The 24,529-nt window shown below is 37.5% G+C and overlaps 1 protein-coding gene across 3 annotated transcripts; it reads left to right on the top strand.

Moving 5' to 3' along the window:
- The first annotated feature begins 350 nt into the window (after positions 1-350).
- Positions 351-19,229, top strand: LOC139137374 (uncharacterized). Of its 3 annotated transcripts, none has more exons than XM_070705429.1 (8): positions 351-530; positions 993-1,153; positions 1,497-1,603; positions 3,528-4,036; positions 4,628-4,742; positions 5,762-5,998; positions 7,978-8,100; positions 8,741-9,445. In XM_070705429.1, exons 2-8 carry the CDS (start codon positions 1,006-1,008, stop codon positions 8,972-8,974), a joined length of 1,473 nt encoding a protein of 490 aa, XP_070561530.1. In that variant the 5' UTR covers positions 351-530; positions 993-1,005; the 3' UTR covers positions 8,975-9,445. The 3 variants fall into 3 exon arrangements, with proteins under 3 accessions (XP_070561530.1, XP_070561529.1, XP_070561528.1); XM_070705427.1 differs by lacking the exons at positions 351-530; positions 993-1,153; positions 1,497-1,603; ... (3 more) ...; positions 7,978-8,100; positions 8,741-9,445 and adding exons at positions 12,015-12,208; positions 12,763-12,923; positions 13,376-13,482; ... (3 more) ...; positions 16,120-16,242; positions 16,842-19,229; XM_070705428.1 differs by lacking the exons at positions 351-530; positions 1,497-1,603; positions 3,528-4,036; ... (2 more) ...; positions 7,978-8,100; positions 8,741-9,445 and adding exons at positions 13,376-13,482; positions 13,816-14,321; positions 14,889-14,997; ... (1 more) ...; positions 16,120-16,242; positions 16,842-19,229 and having other exon boundaries at positions 924-1,153.
- The last annotated feature ends 5,300 nt before the right edge of the window (positions 19,230-24,529 follow it).

Below are 24,529 nucleotides of genomic sequence, written 5' to 3'. Positions count from 1 at the left end.
ATTTATACCCCGCCCTGACCTTAAAAAAGGGTGTGTTCTGAGTGGGCTGTGCACTTGTATAGAATTTATTTTGCTCAGAGACGGTACAGACAGAAACTTGCCTCGTTATATTCTATCTGAAAGTTCAGAAGATCTACTATAATAAGCAGGTAAGACGTTTTCTCTATATGTTTTTGTTCTTTTTGCCAACGCCTTTCAGACAAAACCAAAGACCGGGCTTGTCTAGGCAAACATTTTCTCGAATTTTCGAACTCACTAAACGACAAACGCGGAGTCTTTCCTCTTCACTTTGGGCATGATGCTTTGAGCGTGCTATTAGACGTACTTCCGGGTCAAAGGGTGTACTTCCTACTTTAGGTTTCCTGTTAACTACTTCTGCTTTATACATGTCAGCATTTCCTATAAACAAAAGCCATTGTAAGAATCTGATACAAGTCCTGCAGCCATTGGTCATCGACGCGAACGGCGCATGCTTGATTGCGCGATTGTTGCTGACAATTATATGGTTTAATCTGTTCTGAGCGCAACAGGTTGGTATTTCGATTCTCTTGATACCAGGCTTATAGGTCTCCGCAACTCGTGCAAATCTGTGATTGGCGAAAGATTTGATTCGTGTCTTTGTAAAGTTGTCAGTGTTGATGGGTAATAGGGAATGTGATGGTGGCTTCAAAGATTTGAGAAAGGTCATTTTTTATCTTTGGAAATGTTTTGTGTATAGCACTTTCAATGTTTTCCAGCGTGGCACTGTGAGTGGACGCATTGTGACTCGAACAAAGTATGCCAGCTATTTATGACAAAAGTATGTCAAGGCTCAACCAAAGCTGGAGTATATAAGAGGTGACACGCCCACGCCCATTATATTGAAAGTGAATGTATGGCAACCTCATTATGCGCACAGTCTAGACGAATACAATTACACAATACAAATTAATTCATGATTTGCAAGAGTGAATTGTAACCTCCTCAGTATACTTTTTAAAATTTCCCATCAGCCATCAGCTAACCATGGGTGGCGTGCAGACTCGTGAAATGAGAGTGGATTCTTCCCAGGTTTCTCCCGTGAGAGTACAACGCAAGGATTGGCTGAATGTCTTCCAAATACCAGAAGAAAACTTCACGTACAAAGCTTGTAATAGTTATGCTGTATGTGCAGGTAGGAGATCGTCGATAAAAATTGTATTCTGTAGATAGCAAGGGCTGGTACCATCAAGATCATTTCTTAAATGCATTATAATTGAATATCTGTAAATTCAGTAAGGAAGAACAAGATACCGTGAGCACGACAAATCTCAAACACTCATTTCTACATATTGCAAATACAGCTTGATCAACTCTGACGCAAGTATCAGTGTTAGATGAAGATATGCGCACCGAACATAAATTTCAGTTATTGTGTTTTCTTGCAATTCTAAAATGTGCAATAATTTAGTCCCAGAGCAAGAAGATTTGTTTATTTTCGGATTTATGATAATGTTGTGTTCTTCGTGCCTACACAGGAGTAGGAAAGCATCTGTTTCATACAGCGAGAAATTTAGGGTCCGCCGCCGACAATGATGCATCAGTTATGTGTGAGACCCTCACACGTCATCTTCAATTCCCAACGGTGAGTGACATCCACAGAACGTATCTTCGCTTCTTTTACTTTTCTTTCATTACACCAAGTATATTTATTAAATTAGCCTTATATCCCTCCAATCCTCAAAGTTGTACGCTTCTGACCAAGATGAATTAGTTACACAAAATGAGACAAACAATAGAAGTATACTGTGTACTAGTAATTGGCGCCCTCATACCGTGAAAGTGAGGCCAAAGAATGAGACTATCTTTGCTGTAATTGGCGCCCTCATACCGTGAAAGTGAGGCCAAAGAATGTGACTATCTTTTCTTTAACAATTAATACCAGATATAAACTGAAAATGCTCACGTGTTTCATTATATATTGCAGTTATGTGGAAATTTTAACCTTTGCCACATGTTTGCAACTTCATCGAAAGTATTATGATCAACATAATGAACAATAATCACCGCTGATTAGGTCATGAAGTATACAAATATGTAATAGCTGAAATAAAAATATTAAAGTTCTTTTACTGCTGTCATTGTATCACCACTTTATATAGCAAGTGTAATTACCGTTGGCCAAGCCATATATGCCGAGCTGTGAAAGCTCATTAGACATGCAAGTTATAAATTAGCTGACATTAAAATGTGAAATGACTTTTGATATTGTTTTAACCTGGTATAATTATCAATGTACATAGCATGTTTTGCCAACTTTGATCCCAGTATATATCCCTGATAAGCAAAGTTCATTAAATATGTAAATTAGGAATTGGCTTAAGTAAAAATGCTTAATGATTTTTAATGATGTTGTATCATGGTATCTGCAATATATGTAGCAAGTTTTGTCAACTTTGGTCAAGTTGATTCAGATATATATCTCTAATTAGGAAAGTTCATTAAATATGCAAACTAGGAATTGGCTGAAGAGAAAATGCTTATAATGACTTTCAATAATATTGTATTATAGTGTATTTAATGTACAAAGCAATTTTCATCAATTTTGATCAAGTCAATTCAGATAAGTATCCCTAATTATGAAAATTCATTTAATATGGAAATTAGAATTGGCTGAAGTAAAAATGTCTTTTGATTTTCAATAATGTTATATCACAGTATTTTTGATGTATATAGCAAGTTTCAACAACTACAAGCAAGTTAATTCATATATATATCCCCAATTGGGAAAGTTTCTTAATTAAATATGCAAATATGGACTTGGCTGAAGTAAAAATGTTTAATGACTTTCAAAAATGCTGTATCATAGTAGCTTCAATACATGTAGCAAGTTTCATCAACTTTGGTCCAGTCAATTCAAATATATATCCCTAATTAGCAAAGTTCATTAAATATGCAAATTATGAATGGGCTGCAGTTAAAACGCTAAATGACTTTCAATAATGTTAAATCATAGTATCTTTAATATACATACCAAGTTTGGTCGATTTTGATCAAGTAAAATCCCTGATTAGGAAAGTTCATTAAATATGCAAATTAGCAACTATCTTTCATGTCACCCCTTAATGGTTCCCACTGCTGATATATCTTGGTGTGATCAACATTTGTAGCAAAATTTCATCAAATTTTGTGCAGTCGTTTTAAATGTATATCAATTTTTTCTAAAATCATTAATTGTGCAAATGAGCAAAAGAGTATGCAAGCCACATCCACCAAAAACTAATCAGTTTGCCATTTGCTAACTGAATCTATGTACCAGATTTGATTCCGATGTGATGAGCCGTTATTGAGATATCGGACCAAGAGACAGACAGACAGACAAACAGACAGACAGACAGACAGACAGACAGACATCGCTGCGACATATGCTCACGTGTGTAAACACGTGAGCAAAGAATGCTTTAAGTTATGACCGGCATGCTTAGAAGACCCTCATGTTCTTTTAACTGCATTTTAGGGTCCACCGTCTAAAACATTTGGTTATTTATTTTCCCATGATTTGTATACAGAATCAGGTCAGTCTGTTTACAAGTGTGACAACACAATCAGCAACTCGAAGCCATGTCAAAGAAGCACTACAAACGTATGCCAGAAAAGTCCCACATGACGGGGTTCTAATATTTCACTTCTCGGGTCATTGCACCATAGAGGGAGGGAGATACGTTCTTGTACCCGCCGACTATAAAAAGACAATGGAGTCTGTGATATCCGCCACTGACCTCAACGAGGTATTGAAAGATACACGCGCCAAATATTTCATTTTGATTCTAGACTGTTGCCACGCAGGGATGATCACCCATGATCTCCTCTTTGAAAGCACGGCAGATGTATCGATGTGTGTCCTCGCTTCCTGCAGCACAACAGAGAATTCGATGTCGTGTAAAGATCTTGGCAACGGCTTCTTCACGTTTTTCGTCAACAGATATTTGTGTGATAAGACATCTTCCGGAGAGTTTTCTGGCCGTGGCTGTGTGGATTTTTGCAAGACTCTAATTGAAGCAACGATAGCATTGATGAGGTAGTGTACTGTTTCAGATACAATATCATCATCATCATCATCATAATCATCATTATCACCATCATCATCATCATAATCTTTCTCATGCAGCAGAAACACCAATACGACTCGAGGTTTATTGTTTTATCTGTTTTCTTGTTATTTTGGCACCAGGATTCGATTTTCCTTATTTTGTAGAAAAAAGTGAAGAAAGGAAGATACTCTTCTTTATATTCGTTTCTTTCCGTGTGATAAACGCGTTCTTATCAGTTTAATTTTTTTGCAAGGGGATAAAATACTGGTTCTGGCGTTTTTTCTTGGACAGAGGAGGGGAGTAATCTTGTTCTTTCTTAGAAACATGAAATACCTCACCTAAAAGCCACCATGAACTCAAAATGTGCCTATATCTTTGATACAATGAGGGTACACACGGAATCCTGTCTGTAAGCGAGACATAAAATCTGAATGTTAAAGATGTCTATTGACGCAATTCCCCCTGAAATGATACAAAACTGACCACCAACCCATGCCAAAAATACAAAGGTAATGTATGAAGACAGTGGATTATTTTTCGTTCGAGTTAAATCTTTTATACATGTTGTTACATAACAGACCCTTTTGCAAGCATGACTATGTGATGACGCCAATGGGTGCCTTCAAGAGAAATGAGAGCGTGGACTCAGACCTTTGTACCGATTGTGCTGACGTGGTAGATGCCGCACAGATGGTATGTTAAACCTTGCATTGTCAAGACAAGAAAATTTGACGTATCTTTAGAAAATTTGCGCAATGACCGTCGAAAACATTTTGTAGCAAGTAGTTTGCGAGAGTTTGATAAGCCTTTTGATATTGTCATGCCAATTGCTATGTTCCGGTTTTTTGTTGAAATGGATTGCTACATAAGGTGGGAACGTCTTTTTTATGAAAGACGGTGAATTGTTCCTGATTACTGTACGCATAAGTTCAAGTATGAATAATTCCGACTGAGGAAAGTGTGTAGAACACAAAGCGTGTAAAAATTGTGCATACATTAAAGGTACATGAGCTGCAACTTTTGACATTATTTTCATGATTTTATATTTAGATTAAAATTATTTAATAGAAATGCTCAAGTATAATTATCCACTGAGTGGGACTGCATGGGAAAACGGGTGCCGCACCCAAATATGGCCGCCTCCATATAAATACATGATAATCAGCGTAAATGGTGCATGTACACATTTGAATCTTTATAAATACAACATGATGCAATCGACTGAAAGGTCGGATAAGGATTCACTCCACTTTAACAAAATTCTCCGTTTTTCACATGGCAAGATTTTAAAAATAGCAGGAAATTTGAAACGAACAACAATCTGTTCAATTTCTTGCCTATTCTGCAACAAGTAAATGTTGTTGAGACAAAGTTAATGACTATACGTTCAATTTGTAGATCGCAATGAATATCTGAGGAAATTGGAGGTACTTTGAGGTTCGACAATTTCTCAGAGTTGCAGCTCATGGACCTTTAAAGACACGACTGCAATCTTTCTGTTTCTATACTCACAAATCACAGTTTATTATGGAAAACAAAAACCCATCTTAATAATCCTTGTTCAGGCATTTCTTTAGATTTCAAACTGAATGATACTTGTAATAGAAGGGTTAGATTCCCAACAGTATCACTAAGCGACATAAATTTGTAGGGGTGAAAGTCTGAGATAAACAAAAAGTTTAAGTTCCAACTTTTCTGCTTTAACCAAACAGTGGTCCGGACCTTCGTATCTGTCAGAGCTGTTTGATAAAGGTCCTATGCCTAACATGCCAGACAGGCTCTGTGATTGGCTGCAACATGAAGCTGAGCCTGCGCTCTGCGTGTTCCATCGTCATGGCATATTGGCGCCACGTAATAGACTTGTGTACAACATAGTACTGACAATCCTATCGAAGTCCACCGCTGTAATTTTGTGTGATAGCGAACACGAAATAGATGTGCTGTCACGGGTAAGTCTGACATCTCCGCATAAAACAATAGCAGCATTTATTTGTGTAAACACCCATATATAAAGTATTATCATACATGCTATGCCTGTATTGCCATTCTCCTATTGTTCAGACGGTACTGATATGAGCTCGTATTTAATTATATTTTCACTGTAACTGAACTACTTACAACTACGCGTACGCGGGACCTTGGCTTTGCATATGTGCATGCATATTTCATCAAGATTTCAACAAATGCGGCCAAGGTTTTGAAAGTTAGGTTTTGTACAAATTGGATTAACTTCTGTTACAAATTGGTTAGTGTTACAAATAGGGTTGATTGTTACAAATAGGGTTGACACGTCACCCCTATTTGTAACAATTTACCCTATTTGTATCAAAAAGTTAACCTCATACAGGTTTAGTATGATTTCTGTCAGAAAACAAGATTTTTTTATTTTTTTGACCGAAATTTGTGAAAATTGCTTCGAAACAAACTTTTGGCATGTATCTGCACTACTTGATTATCTTTTACGTGTAGATCTATTATCCCTAGGAACCTTAACAATGAAATTTAATCTAAAGAGCCGTTTCGGAAAAAATGAGTTGCGACAAGGAAAAAAAAAGAAAAATAGCCCCAAACATACAAATATGCATATTTCATCAAGATTTCAACAAATATGGCAAAGTTTTTTTGAAAGTTAGGTTTTGTTACAAATTGGGTTAACTTTTGTTACAAATTGGGTCAGTGTTACAAATAGAGTAGATTGTTACAAATAGGGGCGATACAGCGACATACAAGGTGCACATATTATATTTCCGATTTGTACCGTCAGTGAGATTCACAGGTCATATGATCGTGTCCGTTGGCACCGGTGCGGGTTTCAGTTACAATGTAAGATATAGGGAAAGTCAAACTTTCGTTTAGGTTGTTAAAGGAAGTTTAGTTCTATTTAGGCAAGCTAGTAACGAAAATATACGAACAGACGATGAAAATACCTTTGAAATGTTTTATTCGTACAACAACAAAATCACGAACAAGTTACGACGCTACAGCTTACAGTGTACTCACTTCAAGTTTCCCTAATCCGCTCACAAATTCGTTTCTAAGATGGTAAATTCGGCATATTTTGCGTCCGGGAACATGTATAATTCTCCGAGATAAACTGACTGGTACGGCTATATTATCCACTGTGCATTCATAGATGTCGCAGAGCTGCTTGCTCTATGCCCTCGACTGTTCATACTTGATCGAATTTGAAATCGAACGAGGGCGCGGCGCGAGCATTGTTGGTGGGCCTTGTACCTTTTACGCAGGGATGAGGTTATGTTTCAAAACACGAAAACACACTCATTTTACATACTCCAGCCTATGTTTTACGCCTACCGTCATTTTAAACTCAAAATTAATATTCTTCAAATTGTGAACATATGTGTCGAAATCTTAATATTTAAATTGTTCGCTATAACGCTCCCTTGAAGTGAATGGCCCAATAGCGGAATAATATCAAGAAGTGATACGGTTATCATCACTCCTTAGCAACGGTAACCAACTTTTTATGAGTACAGCGAGGAACAAGCAAGGTCGATTTCAGTTGATTTCGTCGCTAATTTCGAAACGTTCGCAGGAAAACAGTCATAACCAAAGCATGCATGTATGATAAAGGGGTTATTACATGAAGGCAATATCTCGTCGTATTCTCGTGATGTGTCCGCATTTTGACGAGTTGCGCGGTATCGCCCAAACTTCGTGTAATAACCCCTATGTACATACGGTAATCGACCGTTTCCCAATCTGACGATGTAGCAAAATTGTACTGCGCAAATTTGGATACATTCCCGTCGGAAAATGTCAACAATATCGATGGTGATTGAATTTCACCTTTTTACATTTATCCTTGTGAGTCATTCACATTTCTGTTTTTGAATATACAGAAACGAGTAGCTCTATACTATATAGACTGATTGCTCCATTAATGCAAATATTACCTTACTTCTAGCGGAACACCTTTCTCCAGTGTTATCGCCTAATTTGCAAGACTTTGTATGGTATCACTGAGAGAGAGGACTTGGTACCAGAGTTGAATCATCTGGAGAGTTGTTTAGAAACTTATATCGAAATTGTAAGTACATTCCTGATGATGATGATGATGATGATGATGATGATGATGGTGATGATGATGACAGTGATGACAGTGATAATAATGAGCAATACGACGACGATGATGATCATCCCCACCATCATCATCACCACTGCTATCATCATCGACATCATCATCATTATCATCATCACCATCATCATCATCATCATCATGTCATTATTACTGTAAAGTAATAATCTCTACTGCCCTGATACTTTTTGCGAACCGAGGTTATAGAGCCCAACAAATCCGTATCAGGGTCGTAAAGATTTTATCATAAACTTTATGGGAGAATAAATATATCGCTAAAATGGTATTCGACTTTCAAAAAAAGAAGAAATCGTCAGTGACGCGCTTAGTCTACACTTTATTTTAATAGAAATGTCAACAAATGTCGCGAGCTTCACTATCGCCCCTACGAACAGAACGAGAAGACATGTTTCGAACCTCGTGCAGAGAGGGGTGATTCACTCAATCATCTGCCTCAATTGTTGCGATAATGGAGATGATTAGAAAACAAAATGTACTGCAAGGCTTTCTACATAACTTATGCAGAGATTATTGCAACTGCGGCAGGATCTTTCATTCATATTTTATAACTGCAAAATATTTTTGTCGTCAGGTGAGTGCAAAGAAGGGAGTTAGCCGTGAAGATACGATGTTTGGCGAGATTAACAAATTTTTTGACAAGGTTACTAAGGGAAAAAACAAACGGTCGAGAAAGGCAGCTGCGTCCACTGGTACTGATGAGGTTGACTCTGCTCCAAGTGGCTCTGATGAAATTGATTCTGCTTCCATCAGCTCTGATGAAGATGACTCTGTTTCAAGAAAGAGAAAATACCCTGCAAACGATTAGAAGCTTACCTGGACTGCAAGGAATACCACAACTACCAAGCATTGAATAACGCAGAATATGATGTGCGCTGTGGACGTCTAGACAAATCGAAACTTTGCATGTGTGCATATAGATGAAAAAAAAAACCCATCATATTCACAGTAGTCTTTTTGTTTCAAGACACCAAATGTTGAACAACTTGATCATCTGGGGCAAATGAATCGTAAAAGCTACACAACATATACCCCACGACCGATTTTAGATAGTCCAAAACCATAAGAGACAGATTCTCGTTATGGCCAACCTTTCACAAAAATCCGCCACCAATAACGGCACTAGTCACGCCAAATGTGGTAGTGTCTATAATCGAGGCAGGTTCATTCATGAGACTATTGCTCATTCACAGTGATTATAGCACAGTCCCTAATACAATATTTGATGTAATTTGATATCATTTGCAACATTGAATGCAACACACGTATTCCAATATACGTCATCACCCACGGTAGATTTTCAAAACAATATGCAGGTGAAACCATAAAAGAAAACTTAAAAACGTATGAACGAAAACATTTACACTAACAATAAGCCGACTCCATGTCTCTGAGCACTTTCACATGGTCACAATCTATCACATTTCCGTGCTACTGGTGTCTGTAAAGTCATCACTTACTACCATAATCAACAACAGACGAATTAAACTGAAATAAATGATTAGTCTTAACGCCCTCTGACTTAAAGGTATCAACAAAAGGAAGGATAGTTTGGCTGTTTTGTTGACATATCGCATTCTCTTGTCTCATTGTGACACTTTACTCGATGTGTTTTCGGTTCGAACCTTCCTATACATAACTTAGGTGGTCTTTTGCTGATTTTCAGTTACCTGAAGGGCTTTTCACTCCCCTCCTTCCTTTCCTAGTATAATCCAGGGTTTCATTGCATTTTTAAACACAAAAAGCTCATTTACATAATTACGTTTGTTAACAATGATATTTATAATTTTCTGCATATCTATTTTCTTCCAAGTAATAACATCTTTTACAAACAAAATTCCAGATTTAATCCACTCCGGGAAAAAAGAGTTTTATTTTTATACCTTATAAACTGGTTAGACCAGATTACTTGTTGCAGCAATGACGTCACGGAATTAGGCTTTTCAATTTTACCTTCAAAAGATTCGTGTAGATAAAGGATCATTTCTCTATAAAATGTTGGCAGAGAACCAGTACAAGGACAATCTACTGGTTTTGTAAAGTTGCTGTAGAAACTGATCACATCAAGGTTATTTTTACATAAATAAAAATTAGGAATAAAAATCCAACTTGGTTGTATGCTATCCAATAATGTACAGTTTTTATCTTTCAAGAAACGTTTCGCCCAAGATGCTTTGAGTGCTTTATACTGAGTCAAAATGTCAGTCATTTTAAGACCACCTTGGTGATAATCAGCTATAATCGTTATTGCGTGAGATTTTATGCATTTTGGAACCCCATAAGAATTAAAAAAATAAAGCATCAGCTTGTTTAATTTGCACTGTGGAAATTCAAGCATTGACAAAGGATAAATAAGCTTCGAGGCGGCAAATGTTTTCAAAACAGCAATTTTCCCATACAGGGTCATATTCCGCTTACTCCACACTTTTAAAGCAAAAGAAGCTTTTCGTAACGATTCTTCCCAAATCAAATCTTTACACAGCGAAACATTTGAGTGAAAATACATAACAGATAACATTTTACTGCATTTTACCTGACTAACTTTCTGCAAAGGGGTAAAAATGCACATTTGTCAAGTATAGCTTCAGATTTTTGGGGTCGCTGATGCTATTTTTGGAAGGGCACGTGAGCGTCACGATGTAATTTCTGTAGAGTCGCCATGCGTATTATTATATTGCTTGCCCATTAGCAACCGTCATTTGTGGTTCCCTGATATCATTCATGTTCGCTACACCGCTATGGAACCTGTAACTATTGTCAGCCACCAATAAATGTACCTTTGAAATTGGTATTTACCTTCACCATAGATTGACTTGTTTCTATGTGAAGGTCCAATCCCCATGCAGGTCAAGGACCAAAGAAGGATGACATTCGAACGACTGGAATAGAAAATATTGTTCATTCAGCGAGCACAAAATGACAAACAAGCTTCCAAACTGAAGCCCTGCAAAAAAGTAACATAGTCCTCATTTTGACCATAGTCAATTTAAAGATTGGACTGTTACCATTTACTGGAGATGCTCTGTTGGTTTTTTTTAGGAGACGCACAATTGCATATCGATAACGTTTGCTAAATTGTCATCTTTCAACTGACAGCTCGGGGCATTTGTCTGGTTTTCATGATATCATAGTGTTTACGCAATAGAGTAATCATGCATATCAATATCATATTAATCGAGACAGCTTTTAAAGACTCCATTAGCTATTGTTCTTTTTAAAAGCTATTCATTGCTGTGATTGCCAAGCCCGTATCGATGGTCTACTGTAAAAGTAAGTTAAATACACTGTATACACATTCTATTAAAAAAAAAAAAATTAAGGATATCGCATGTGTACAGTATAATTTTATAATCGTAATAATGAGAACAAAGTACATGAACGATTTCTATTAAGAATAACGTCATAATGTGAAGAGTCACAACATTGTCAGTGGTTTGTACTGGTATGCATATTATAAACAGACAGGGTTTGAAACAATATCAGCACTCTTTGTGTGAAGTAGACAAAAGATTACCCATCCAGTGACGTAGTCTTAAAAGAGGGAGTATTTTTAGTGTGCTGTGCACTTGCATAGAATTTCTGTCGCTCAGAGACGGTACTGACAGAAACTTGCCTCTTAACATTCTATCTCAAAGTTCAGAAGATCTATTTTAATAAGCAGGTAAGATATTTTCTCTATGTCTTTATTCTTTCTGCCAACGCCTTTCAGGCAAAACCGGAGACCGGGCAAACATTTTCTCGAATTTTCGAACTCACGAAACGACAAACGCGGCGTCTTTCCTCTTTACTTTGAGCATGATGCTTTGAGTGTGCTATTAGACGTACTTCCGGGTCAAAGGGTGTACTTCCTACTTTTTATTTTAGGTTTCCTGTTAACTACTTCTGTTTTATTCATGTCGGCATTTTTTATAGGCAATAGCCATTGTAAGAATCAGCTACCCGTCCTGCAGCCATTGTTCATCGACGAGTACGGCATGCTTGATTACACTGAACTCAATTGTTGCTGACAATTATATGGTTTACTCTGTTCCGGGCGCAACAGGTTGGTATTTCGATTTTATATTCCTCGGTATATGCAGGTCTCTTGACCTATCTGCTCAGTTTGAATAATTCTCTTGATACCATGCTTATAGGGCTCCACAAATTATGCAAAGCTGTGATTGGCGAAAGATTTGATCCATGACTTTTGTAAAGTTGGCCGTGTCGGTGGGTAACAGGGAATAGATTTGAGAAAGGTCATCGCTTATATTTGGAAATGTTTTGTGTACAGCACTTTCGATACGTGCTAACATGGCACTGTGCGTGACCGCATTGTGACACGAACAAAGTATGCCAGCTATTTATGACAAAAGTATGTCAAGGCTTAACCCAAGCTGGTATATATAAGTCTTAGAGTTTACACGCCCATTATATTGAAGGTGAATGTATGGCAGCCGCTCATTATGCGCACAGGCCAGACGAATACATTTACAAAGAGTTATTTTCCGGATGAAGACGTGCTCATATAAATGTTATTTACCATTTTACACCAAGTCATTCATGATTTGCGAGAGCGAATTGAAACCCCTCAGTATACTTTTTAAAATTTCCCATCAGCCATCAGCTAACCATGGGTGGCGCGCAGACTCGTGAAAGGAGTGTAGATTCTTCCCAGGATTCTCCCGTGAGAGTACAACGCGAGGATTGGCTGAATGTCTTCCAAATACCAGAAGAAAACTTCACTTACGAAGCTTCTAATAGTTATGCAGTATGTGCAGGTAGGAGAACGTCGATAAAAAATGACATCTGTAGATAGCAAAGGCTGGTACCAACAAGATCATTTCTTAAATATCTGTAATTTCAGTAAGGAAGAGCGCAACACCGTGAGCATGAATTTAAACAACTAAGTTCGGTTATTGAACTAATCTTTTTGAGATTGGGGATTCAGCCGAGAGGTTTTGTCTGTGGCTTCTCCGCTAGGTGACTGGGTGCCGTACGTTGTGAGTTCGAACCCGATTTAAACCACCGTACTCATTTCTTCATATTGCAAATACAGCTTGATCAAATCTGGTGTAAGTATCTGTGTTAGATTAAGATATGCGCACCGAACATAAATTACAATTGTTGCGTTTTCTTGCAATTCTAAAATGTGCAATAATCTCGTCCAAGAGCAAGAAAATTAGTTATTTTTTGGATTTATGATAATGTTGTCGTCTTCGTCCCTAAACAGGAGTAGGAAAGCAACTTTATCAGACAGCGGGAAGTTTAGGGTTCACCGCCGATAATGATGCGTCAATTATACTTGAGACCCTCACACGTCATCTTCAATTTCCAACGGTGAGTGACATCCACAGAACGCATGTTTTACTTTTCTTTCATTACAACAAGTATAATTATTGATTTGACTTGACTATTTCCCGATCCTACAAGTTGTACGCTTCTGACCATGACAGAATGGTAACACAAAATGAGACAAACAATCGAGGAATGCTGTATTTTAGTAATTAGTGGCTTCATACAATGAAAGCGAGGCCAAAGAATGTGACTATCTTTGCCCTTACAATAACTGAAATGCTTTAAGTTACGAGCCGGAATGCTTGGAAGACCCTAATGTTCTTTTAACTGTATTACTTACATTTGATAATTTATTTTCCCCTTGCTTTTATGCAGAATCATATCAGTCTGTTTACCAGTAGGACAACACCAGCAACTCGAAGAAATGTCAAAGCAGCTCTACAAACGTATGCCAGAAAAGTCCAACCTGATGGGGTGCTAGTATTTCACTTCTCGGGTCATTGCACCACAAATAGGGGTCAATCTGTTCTTGTACCCGCTGACTACAACAAGACAACGGAGTCGGTGATATCTGCCCTTGATCTCAACGAAGTATTGAAAGATACGCGCGCCAAGTACTTCATCTTGACTCTAGACTGTTGCTATGCAGGGAAGTTCACCCATGATCTCCTCTTTGAAAGCACGGCAGATGTACCTATGTATGTCCTCGCTTCCTGCAGCACAATGGAGAAGTCGATGTCGTATGACGATCTTGGCAACGGCTTCTTCACGTTTTTTGTCAACAGATATTTGTGTGAGAAGACACCTCCCGGCGAGTTTCCTGGCGGTCGCTGTGTGGATTTTTGCAAGACTCTAGTTGAAGCAATGATTACATTGATGAGGTAGTGTGCTGTTCCAATTATAATAGATATCATCATCATCATCATCATCATCATCATCATCATCATCATCATCACTCAGCAATTTCTGCTGCAGCAGCAACACCAGAACGAGGTTTATTGTTTCACCCGATTGACTGTAATTTTGGGGGCTGTATTCGATTTTCCTCATATCATAGAAAAAGTAAAGAAAAGAGACTCCTCTTCTTTTTCTTTTTTTTTTCTTCGTATAAAACTGTTTGAAAGGGAATTTATTGCTGGTTGTGCCGTTTTGCGTTTTGTCGTAGACAGAGAAAGGAAGTGAGATTGTGTTTTCTGAAAAACGTGAAATATCTCCCTGAAAGCTATCATGAACCCAAATAGTGCTTATATATATAATTAAACGACAGCGCATCCCATGGAGTGCCGTCTGTATAGGCGATACTAGTATGAAATCCAGTATGTTAAAGATGCTTTTGATATTACTACCCCCAAAATGATAATGATGAACAAAAAGACATTGAACAAAATTGTTGAAGATAATGTATGAAGACAGTGTTTTGTGTTCTGTACCTTTTGCTTCCATAACAGACCCTATTGCGATTATGTGATGACGCCAGTGGGTGCCTTTAAGAGAAATGAGAAGATGGAGTCAACTCTCCGTACTTATGCTGGTGACGTGGTAGATGCCGCACAGATGGTATGTTAAACCTCATACTCCCAAGACAAGAAAACTTATTGTAATCTTTACCAAATTGCGCAATGACCGTCGAAACATTTTGTAACAAGCTAGCTTACAAGTGTTCGATAAGCCTTGTTTTGACATAGTCATGCCAATTACTTGAGTCTATGAAATGGTTTTCTCGATAAGGTAGGAGCATCATTTTTTATGATAGACGGTGTATTATATTGTTCCTTCTCTCTGTATGCACATTTCCGAGTATGAATAATTCAATCTGAAGAAACTATGTAACACAAACTGTGTAAAAATCGTGCATACACTAAAGACACAACTGCAACGTTTCTTTTTTTCAATAATCTCAAATTACAGTTTATTGTGGAAAACAAAGAACATCTTATGCACAGTGATTAAATTGAATCAGCCCTTTTCATGCGTTTCTGTAATTTCAAACTTAATGATGCTTTTAACAGGAGGGATAGAGTAATTGTTGTAACAGAGTCACAAACCAAGCTGACTATATGTTGTCAAGTCTGTAATTTTGTTGAGAAAGTGTGACGATAGACATACATTTGAGTTCCAACTTTTCTGCTTTAACTCAACAGTGGGCCGGACCTTCGTATCTGTCAAAGATGTTTCATAAAGGTATTACGCCTCGCATGCCAGACTCGCTCTGTGATTGGCTGCAATATCAAGCTGAGCCTGCGCTCCGCGTGCTCCAAAGTCATGGCATATTGGCGCCACGTGAAAAACTTGTGTACAACATAGTACTGACATTCCTATCGAAGTCAACCGCTGTAATTTTGTGTTATAGTGAAGACGAGATCTCCACGATAGATGTGCTGTCACGGGTAAGTGTAAAATCTTCACACAAAATAATAACAGTATTTATTCGTGTAAACCACCTATATATAAAGTAGTACATACGATAATCGACTGCTTCCTAATCTGACGATAATAGCAAAATTGAACGGGCAACTCTGGATTCATTCCAGTCGGCAAATGTCAACAATATCGATGGTGTTAGAATTTCATCTTTTTAGAGTCACCGCTGTAAGTCATTTAATTTTTTTTTCAGTAGACAGAAATGAGTGGTTGGATTGGTAAATTGTTCCATTAATGTAAATATTACCTTACTTTTAGCGGAACACCTTTCTCCTGTGTTATCTCCTTATTTGCAAGATTTTGTATGGTATCAATGAGAGCGGGGACTTGGTACCAAAGTTGAATCATCTGGAGAGTTGCTTAGAAAATTACATCGAAATTGTAAGTACATTCGTGATGATAATGATGATGGAGGTGATAATAATGATGATGATTGTAGTAATAGTGATAATTAATCCGACGATGATTATCACCATCACCACCAACACCATCGTAATCATCAACATCATCGTTATTATCATCACCATAATCATCATTTAATTGTTACTGTAAAGTAATAACCTTTAATGCCCTGATACTTTTTTGCAAACCGAGGTAATACGGCAGAAGGTCCAAGCCAAAACTTATCAGGACCGTAAAGGTTTTATCATGAACTTTATGAAATAATGAATATCGGAAAAATAATATTCATCTTTCAAAAAAAGCCGTAATCGTCAGTGACGCGCTTAGTCTACACTTGATTTAAATAATGTCAACTGTTGTCGCCAGCTGTACCGCCCCTATGATCAGAAGATAAGGCATTTTCTAAATCTCGTGCAGCCAGTGATGATTAACACATCTGCCTTTATCACGACAAAAATAGAGAGTAAAAACCGAATTATGCCACAAGCCTTTTAGACATAATATGAGTAGAGATTATGCGAACTGCAGCAGAATCTTCCATCATACTTTTACTACTACCGAAATATTTTTGTCGCCAGGTGGGTTTCCTAAAGCAAGTTAGCCTTGAAGATAAGGTGTTTGACGATATTATCAGATTTCTTGCCAAAGTAAAGAGAAAAAACAAACGGTCGAAAAAGGCAGCTGCGTCCACTGGTACTGATGAGGTGGACAAAGGTCCAATTACCGGTAGCACTGACGAAGTTGATTCTGGTCCCACTGACTCTGATGAAGATGACTCCGAGTTTGTTTCAAGAGAGAAAGAAGATACCCTGCAAATGCTTCGAAGTTTACCTGGATTTCAAGGAATACCACAACTACCAAGCATTGAATAATTTGATATCATTCAATAATATATTTTTTCATTCAGCTCGGAAAATACTAGTGACGTTATAACCGTGTCACCACTCAATTTCGCCTCGTGGTGAAATGGTCATTACGTCACTCGTATTTTCCGAGCTTAAAGAAGAAAACTATGAGGGAATATCACATGCACAAGCCAAGAATTCGTTATTTTTGTAATGTACAAGACGTTTTCCGGAACGATTCCGTGTTTTGAACTACTTTAGGAAAAGTTATTCACTTTTTCAAAGATAGCATAGGCCTTGAAATTCACCTCAGACAAAGTCACGCAATTTTGTTTGTTCACATTTACGAGTACACCGATGTCGACGCAAAAAGATCCGACATACCAAATTTGGTGACCTAAACAGGGGTTGTTGTGACGTATAATTACCAGAGAATAAATCCCTTACTTTTTGGTCAGAGACGACAAACTTGGCTTGTGCATGTGATAACGTCAAATGAGTATTGTGAACCTCCATAACTCGATTAACTGCGAGCATATAAATGAAACAAAAAATCCGTCCTATTCACACTAACTGGTTTATTGCAAGACACAATTATTTAACCAACTATATCTCCTTGGACAAAGACATTGCAAAACTCTCCATCACTTACCCATGACCGCTTTTAGACAGCCCTAAAACACTAAAGAATCTGTTACAGCCAGCCTTTCTCAAAAGTCCGCCACTAACAGCACTAGTCACGTCAAATGCCGTGGCATCTGTAACAAGTGCAAGTTCATTCACGACACTATCGCTCATTCACAGTGACTAGAACAGTCACTTATGCAAAATTTGATACGTCATCACCTGTGGTAGATGTTCCAAACAATATACAGGTGGAACCGTAAAAGAGAAGTTAAAAACGTATAAGAGAAAACATTGACACCATTCGCAACAATAAGCAGACTTCGACTCCAGTCTCTGAGCACTTTTAATTCGCAGGATCACAATGTATCACATTTCCGTGCCACTGGTCTCTGTAAAGTCGACACTTACTAACACAATTAACAGGAGACGAAGTGAACTGATATACATGATTAGTCTTTACACCCTCTAACGTACAGGTATCAACAAAAACGAAGGATAGTTTTCCTGTTTAATTTGTTGAGTCTTTGTGACACTTTACTCGATGTGTTTTCGGTTCGAACCTTCCTATACATAACTTAGGTGGTCTTTTGCTGATTTTCAGTTACCTGAAGGGCTTTTCACTCCCCTCCTTCCTTTCGGTTACTAGAATTTATTGTTCAGATTGGTCCAAGTCACGTCTTCCTTATTCCCTATACTTGTTACACTGCAGGTTTTTGTTTCCCTCTCTAGGATTATCTTCATTGATTGCTTGTTTCTTTGTTTGCTTGTTTGTTTGTTTGTTTGTTGTTTGTTTTCTTTGCTTATTCAAGCCTGCCAAGATTTCATTGTCTTAATGCTATGTGTTTTTGTCACGGTTGCTGTTCTAAGACTTGTTTTAAATCATTGGTAGAAAACTACTTCTGTCCTGTAGTACATTTGAGACTTATATTGACAAGCATTTTTTCTACATTTGAATGCCTTTGTTGATTTAACCATCGCAGTTTTTAATTTATTGTCTCTTACTTTTACCCGATGAAGACAATCTAAGTATTGTCGCAACGTTGTTGTAAATCAAGATCAAGTTCATCAGCATTGGTCTAGCCGCCTCACTTGTCTTTCCTTATGTTTTCGAGGTTTGTGCTCTCCAACGATCGATTCTTTTACTTTGCTATACTACTTTATCGTCCAGGTCTGACAAACCTGCCAGGGAGTATACTGTGTACCAGAAATGACAAAATCATTACTAATTTGGAAAATCGTTGGCTACCTAACATTTACAAACAGATTATCTAAGCCATGTCAACTTGGCTATAATATCAAAGTTCCAATAGGTGTAATTTTGTCGTATTTTCCAATGTTGTGCCCCTTACAAACTGCAATTCTCACGTGTAGTGATACTCCAAAAATAATATTTTAGATAGTATGCGCCTCGAAAATGAAAGACTTAAACTATGCTCAAACATTCCTCAAGAAATTTTTGAACCACTCTCTTTCAAAATCAAGAATATTAATTGGGTATTATGAATTCTAATGTTCTCGATTGAAAATAAGAAGAAAATTTACTCATGTTTTCGAAGAGATCGATTTTCATTTGTTAGAGCTATTGTCCCTTTACTGAGTCTGAGTAGACCTGTCAGCATAATTTGACAAGTAACAATATCAAGTTCAGTTTAGAATTCTGTTTTGCATGTCACATCGACTCGTGGTTTATTAAATGTTCTGAAAAGTCTTACACATATTAGGCAAGGATAGGTGCTTTAAAAATAATAATTCTGGTACGGCAAAGGTGTTAGACCCATTATCGATGTTAATGACAATGGCCTTATTCTTATTTGCTCGAATCAATATGTAGTTTGTTTTTGATTTGCAGGTGGGGCGCTATTTTGCTATTTCGGTAGTATTGTTTCTTTTCCTGCAACTCTTCACTTGGCTACTTTTATACACAGCAAAAAATTGCCCCTATGTCAGGCCCTGTGCAGACACTGACACAACCCTGTGGTACAGGTCTGTGTCAAAAGATGTTCCATTGCTGTGACGGGCTGATATGCAGGTCTGTATCCTGGCCTGTGAGGACAGAATTGTGTACAGTGTTGTGGACACGGACCTGTGACAGGGTTCTGAAATTTCTACCTGTCTCAGCACTGTATTTACAGGACTATTTACAGAAATGTGAATACAGACGTGTAACTGGGTCAATAATTTTTTAATGTGCACACAATTATGCCTGTACACGACAAGAAAACTACAGGCAGATTTAATTTTTTCAGCCCATTTCTCTGAAAAATAAACCCTGAAATCTAACAAATTTTCAGACCCTGTAAAGGGTCCTGTAAATGCAACAGTGACACGCCACTGTTTGTAATTCAGTAAGTGGAAGTAATTCAGTCCTGTGGTTATAGCACTAGACATATTCTCAAATTACATCATTGTATACATCCCTGTAATACCAGGCCTGGTACAGACCTGTTCATAAACATACGCCCCTGATATATGACCAATTTTACAGGTTACAGGTTATTTATTAGGGACTGTTACAGGTACTGATAAGGCATGTACTGAAATCGGCCTGTAGTTTTCTTGCTGTGTACTTGCTCTGTAGGTTGCTTGTGATTAAATAAAATAAGTCCCTAAATTACCTTTGTCAAAAGAGGAACTCACCAAATTGTCGTCATATTTTAAACTGTCACTGACTCAGATATTTCAAGTGAGTGATATCGATATGAACTTCTGACACATAACATCTTACTGCAAATATGACCCGTACTCTATGAATCATATGAAATTAAAATCAACATGTTTTATCAACTTCTGCTTTGTTCCGTTCTTTTTGTATTGCCGTGTTCCCAGCATGACATAAGACATACATCTTGTTAAGGAGGTACGCGTTGTGAATTTGACAAACTTAAATATTTGCTGAAACTTTCCGTAAGGAAACTTTAAATCTTGTCCTTTCGAAGTCAAGAATGGAATTTGGCGCCATGTGCAAAATTTGGTACAAGAAAAACAAATTACCCAAAATTCACAATGGCCGCCATCTCTGTGTGAACTCCATGAGGAAAAATAAAAACTTTCGATTTTCAAAAAAATCAGCTGATGAGAGCTTTTATTATTCCATCAGCTTTAAAATCAGTCCCCAGAAGTGGTAGACCAAAAGAATATTCTGAAAGTTTGAATTGGAATATCTGCCCTCGAGGGGCGTTCTATCTTAACATAAATACTTTCAAGCAATGGCTTAAACTTGTTCCTGTATTTGTTTGTGAATTAGTTTTATGGATGGTTTTTATGATAAGTAGCTGCGTGGCATTTTCCAAATCGACTGCGCACCAGCAAATATATATGTGGGTTTGGGTGTTGGCCTCGCACTCGATATGAAAACTATTCGAGCGACGAGCTTGATTTTTGAACACCTCGCTTCTGAGGAGATCAATAGTTGGTCATTTAATGTAAGCCAAGGCCGTCAATGTCAAGGTAAGGGGAGGACCTACTTACTAAGATTGGTCGACTAATGAAAAATACTGGATTTTGTGTCTTGCAAGGCAATGAACATTGTCCTATGATTATCATTCCTCTGAACTTTCTTGCAGAATATTTATTCTAGCGTAAGTTTCCTTGACCTGCTTTCTGCAAAGGGGTAAAAATGCACATTTGTAAGGTATAGGTTCCCATTTTTGGGATCGCTGATAATGTTTTCGGAAAAGCACGTGAGCTTCACGGAGTAATTTCCGTAGAGTCGCCAAACGTGTTAGTGCGTTGCTTGCCTAATAGTAACCGTCAGTTGCAATTCTCTGATTTCATTTGTTTTCGCTATCTCCTTTAGGGACGCCGTGGCTATTGTACACGACCAATAAAGGTACTTTGAAATTGGTATACACCTTTACCATAGATTAATTTGATGACTTACTTGTTTCGATGTAAGGATCCCATCCCCATACAGTTCTAAGACCAAAGAAGGATGACATTCGAACGATGGTGACATATTGTTCATTCAGCGAGCACAAAATGATAAACAAGCTTCCAAACTGAAGCCCTGCAAAAAAGTAACATAGTCCTCATTTTGACCATAGTCAATTAAAACATTGGACTGTTACCATTTACTGAAGATGTTATGTGGGGTTTTTTTGTTGGAAACGCAGAATTGCATATCGATAACTTTTTACTAAATTGTCATCTTTCAACTGACAGCTCGAGGCATTTGTCTGGTTGTCATGATTTCATAGTTTTTACGCATTAGAGTGATCATGCACATCAATATCATATCCTTCCAGACAGCTTTTAAAGCGTCCATCAGCACTTGTTCTTTTTTAACAGCTATTCATTGCTGTGTTTGCCAAGCCCGTATCGATGGTCTACTGAAAAAGTAAGTTAAATACACTGTATACACTCTCTATTTATATCAAAACCTTGAGATATTGGGATCGTTCAGTTATTATGGCCGGGGGCGGGCCGGCAAAATCCAGGGGGGGGGGTCACCTCAAATTTGAAAACTGCAAAGGGGGGTCATGTATTTTTCAAACAGCTCAGAGGGGGGTCACTTAATTTTCATAAGTATCCGTCCCGTCAAAAAGCAGTTTCAGTGTTCAGAAATATTCTGGGAGATAAAAATGATTCGTTGCATAATTTCATTCTCTGAAGTTATTCACCTGTAAATTTGAACAAAAGTATAATTATCTGTCACATGAACATCTTGACTTGACAACTCTGAGGCTTGTCTTATTGTAAATCAAGCTCACTGCACTGAGGGCAATGAACAATTCCTATTACTTACATATTAGAGATACAGCAAGTTTTGTCAGGGAAATTATTTAACAGTTACCTGTACTGAGACTACTAGTACCATGAAAAGTTAAATAATACTTTTAGGTGAAATTCCAATATCATAATTGTTGTCCACATCTGAACTTTTAAATACCCTATTTGAATCAAGTACATTTGTATCAATTATCAAACACCTATAAAAGCACAAATTAATTTAGTTTTGAATTGGAAAAAATTATTCATATTTCCTCTTAGACTCCCATGTACAGTGAATCATACATTTTGGTATAATTCCAAAATCCAATTTCTGGCGAACACATCCATTTGTTACCATCCTAATCTAATCAAGTACATTGATATCAATAATCGAGAGTACATAAATACATGGGTTTACCTATTTTTGTATTGGAAAAAATTATTCATACTTTCCTCATAGACTCTCATGTATAGTGGATGAACATTTTCAGTGAAATTCCATAATCAGATTTCTTGTACACATAATATGCACCTTTAACCATCATACATGTATTCTAATCAAGTACAATTATGTTAATTATTGAACGTCTGTATATGCACAAGTATATAAATTATTCACAATTTTATCATTGACTCCCATGTATAGTGGATGAACATTTTTGGTGAAATTCTAAGGTCAAACTTTTTGTCCACATGCCAGTTGTAACAACCCTATTTCATTTAAGTACATTTATGTAAATTATCAAATATCTATAAATGCATAGATATAGTTTTGCATTGAAAAAGTATTACATAGATTCCTCATACATGTATGAGAAAATATATGTATACCATGTATAGTCAATCAACATTATCAACAGCTGATTTTTAATTAAATCCAAATATCACAATATGTACACACACGCTTGCGCAAAAATATTGCGATCGACTAGTAATTTCTGTCAACCCCTTTGAGGGGTAATTTCAAAATTATAACAAGTCAGAATGGGAAATCTGAGCATTAACACCTTTTGAGTTTGTAAGGAAGGTCATTTGAAAAAATCTAAGCTCTTTTTGGGGGGATTCTATCGCTCCATACCCCTGAGGTGTTTGTGTGTGCAGCTAATTTACTCAAGCAATGGGGGGGGGGGGTCATGAAATTATTGTCATCTTGAAAGGAGGGGGTTATCAATGTTTTGGTACAATGGGTAGGGGGGTTCACTTATTTTGACTGATGCGCAGGAAGAATTTGCCGGCCCAGCCCCGGCCATAATAACTGAACGCTCCCTTAAGGATATCGCATGTGTACAGTATAGTTTTATACTCATAATAATGAGAACAAAGTACATGAACGATTTCTATTAAGAATAACGTCATAATATGAAGAGTCACAACATTCTCAGTGGTTTGTACTGGCATGCATTCAAGTATTTTAAACAGACAGGGTTTGATACAATATCAGCACTCTTTGTGTAAAGTAGACAAAAATGACCCATCCAGTGACATAGTCTTAAAAAGGATGTGTTCTGAGCGTGCTGTGCACTTGCATAGCACTTCTGTAGCTCAGAGACGGTACAGACAGAAACTTTAAGCATTCTATATTTAAGTTCAGGAGGTCTATTTTAATAAGCAAGTAAGATGTTTTCTTATATCTTTGTTCACTTTGCCAACGCCTTTCAGACAAAACCGAAGCCCGGGCTTGCCAACGCAAACATTTTCTCCAATTTTCGAACTCAGACAACGACAAACGAAAGAGTTTCCTCTTTACTTTGAGCATGATGCTTGGAGCATGCTATTAAATGTATTGCCGGGTCAAAGGGTGTACTTCCTACTTTTTATTTTAGGTTTCCTGTTAACTACTTCTGTTTTATACATGTCAGCATTTCCTTTCGACAACAGCCATTGTAAGAATCTGTTACCCGTCCTGCAGCCATTGGTCATCGACGACGTGCTGAATCACGTGGCTGAAGTCAATTACTGCAGATAATTATCGTTTAATCTGTTCCAGACACAACAGGTCTGTATTTCGGTTCTGCATTCCTCAGTATATCACAGCTCTCTTGACCTATCTGCTGTTTGAATAATTCTGTTGATACTTCGCTTAT

The sequence above is a fragment of the Ptychodera flava genome, chromosome 7, assembly GCF_041260155.1.
Source record: "Ptychodera flava strain L36383 chromosome 7, AS_Pfla_20210202, whole genome shotgun sequence".
NCBI lineage: Eukaryota > Metazoa > Hemichordata > Enteropneusta > Ptychoderidae > Ptychodera > Ptychodera flava.
This window is presented reverse-complemented; position numbering and strand designations above follow the sequence as displayed.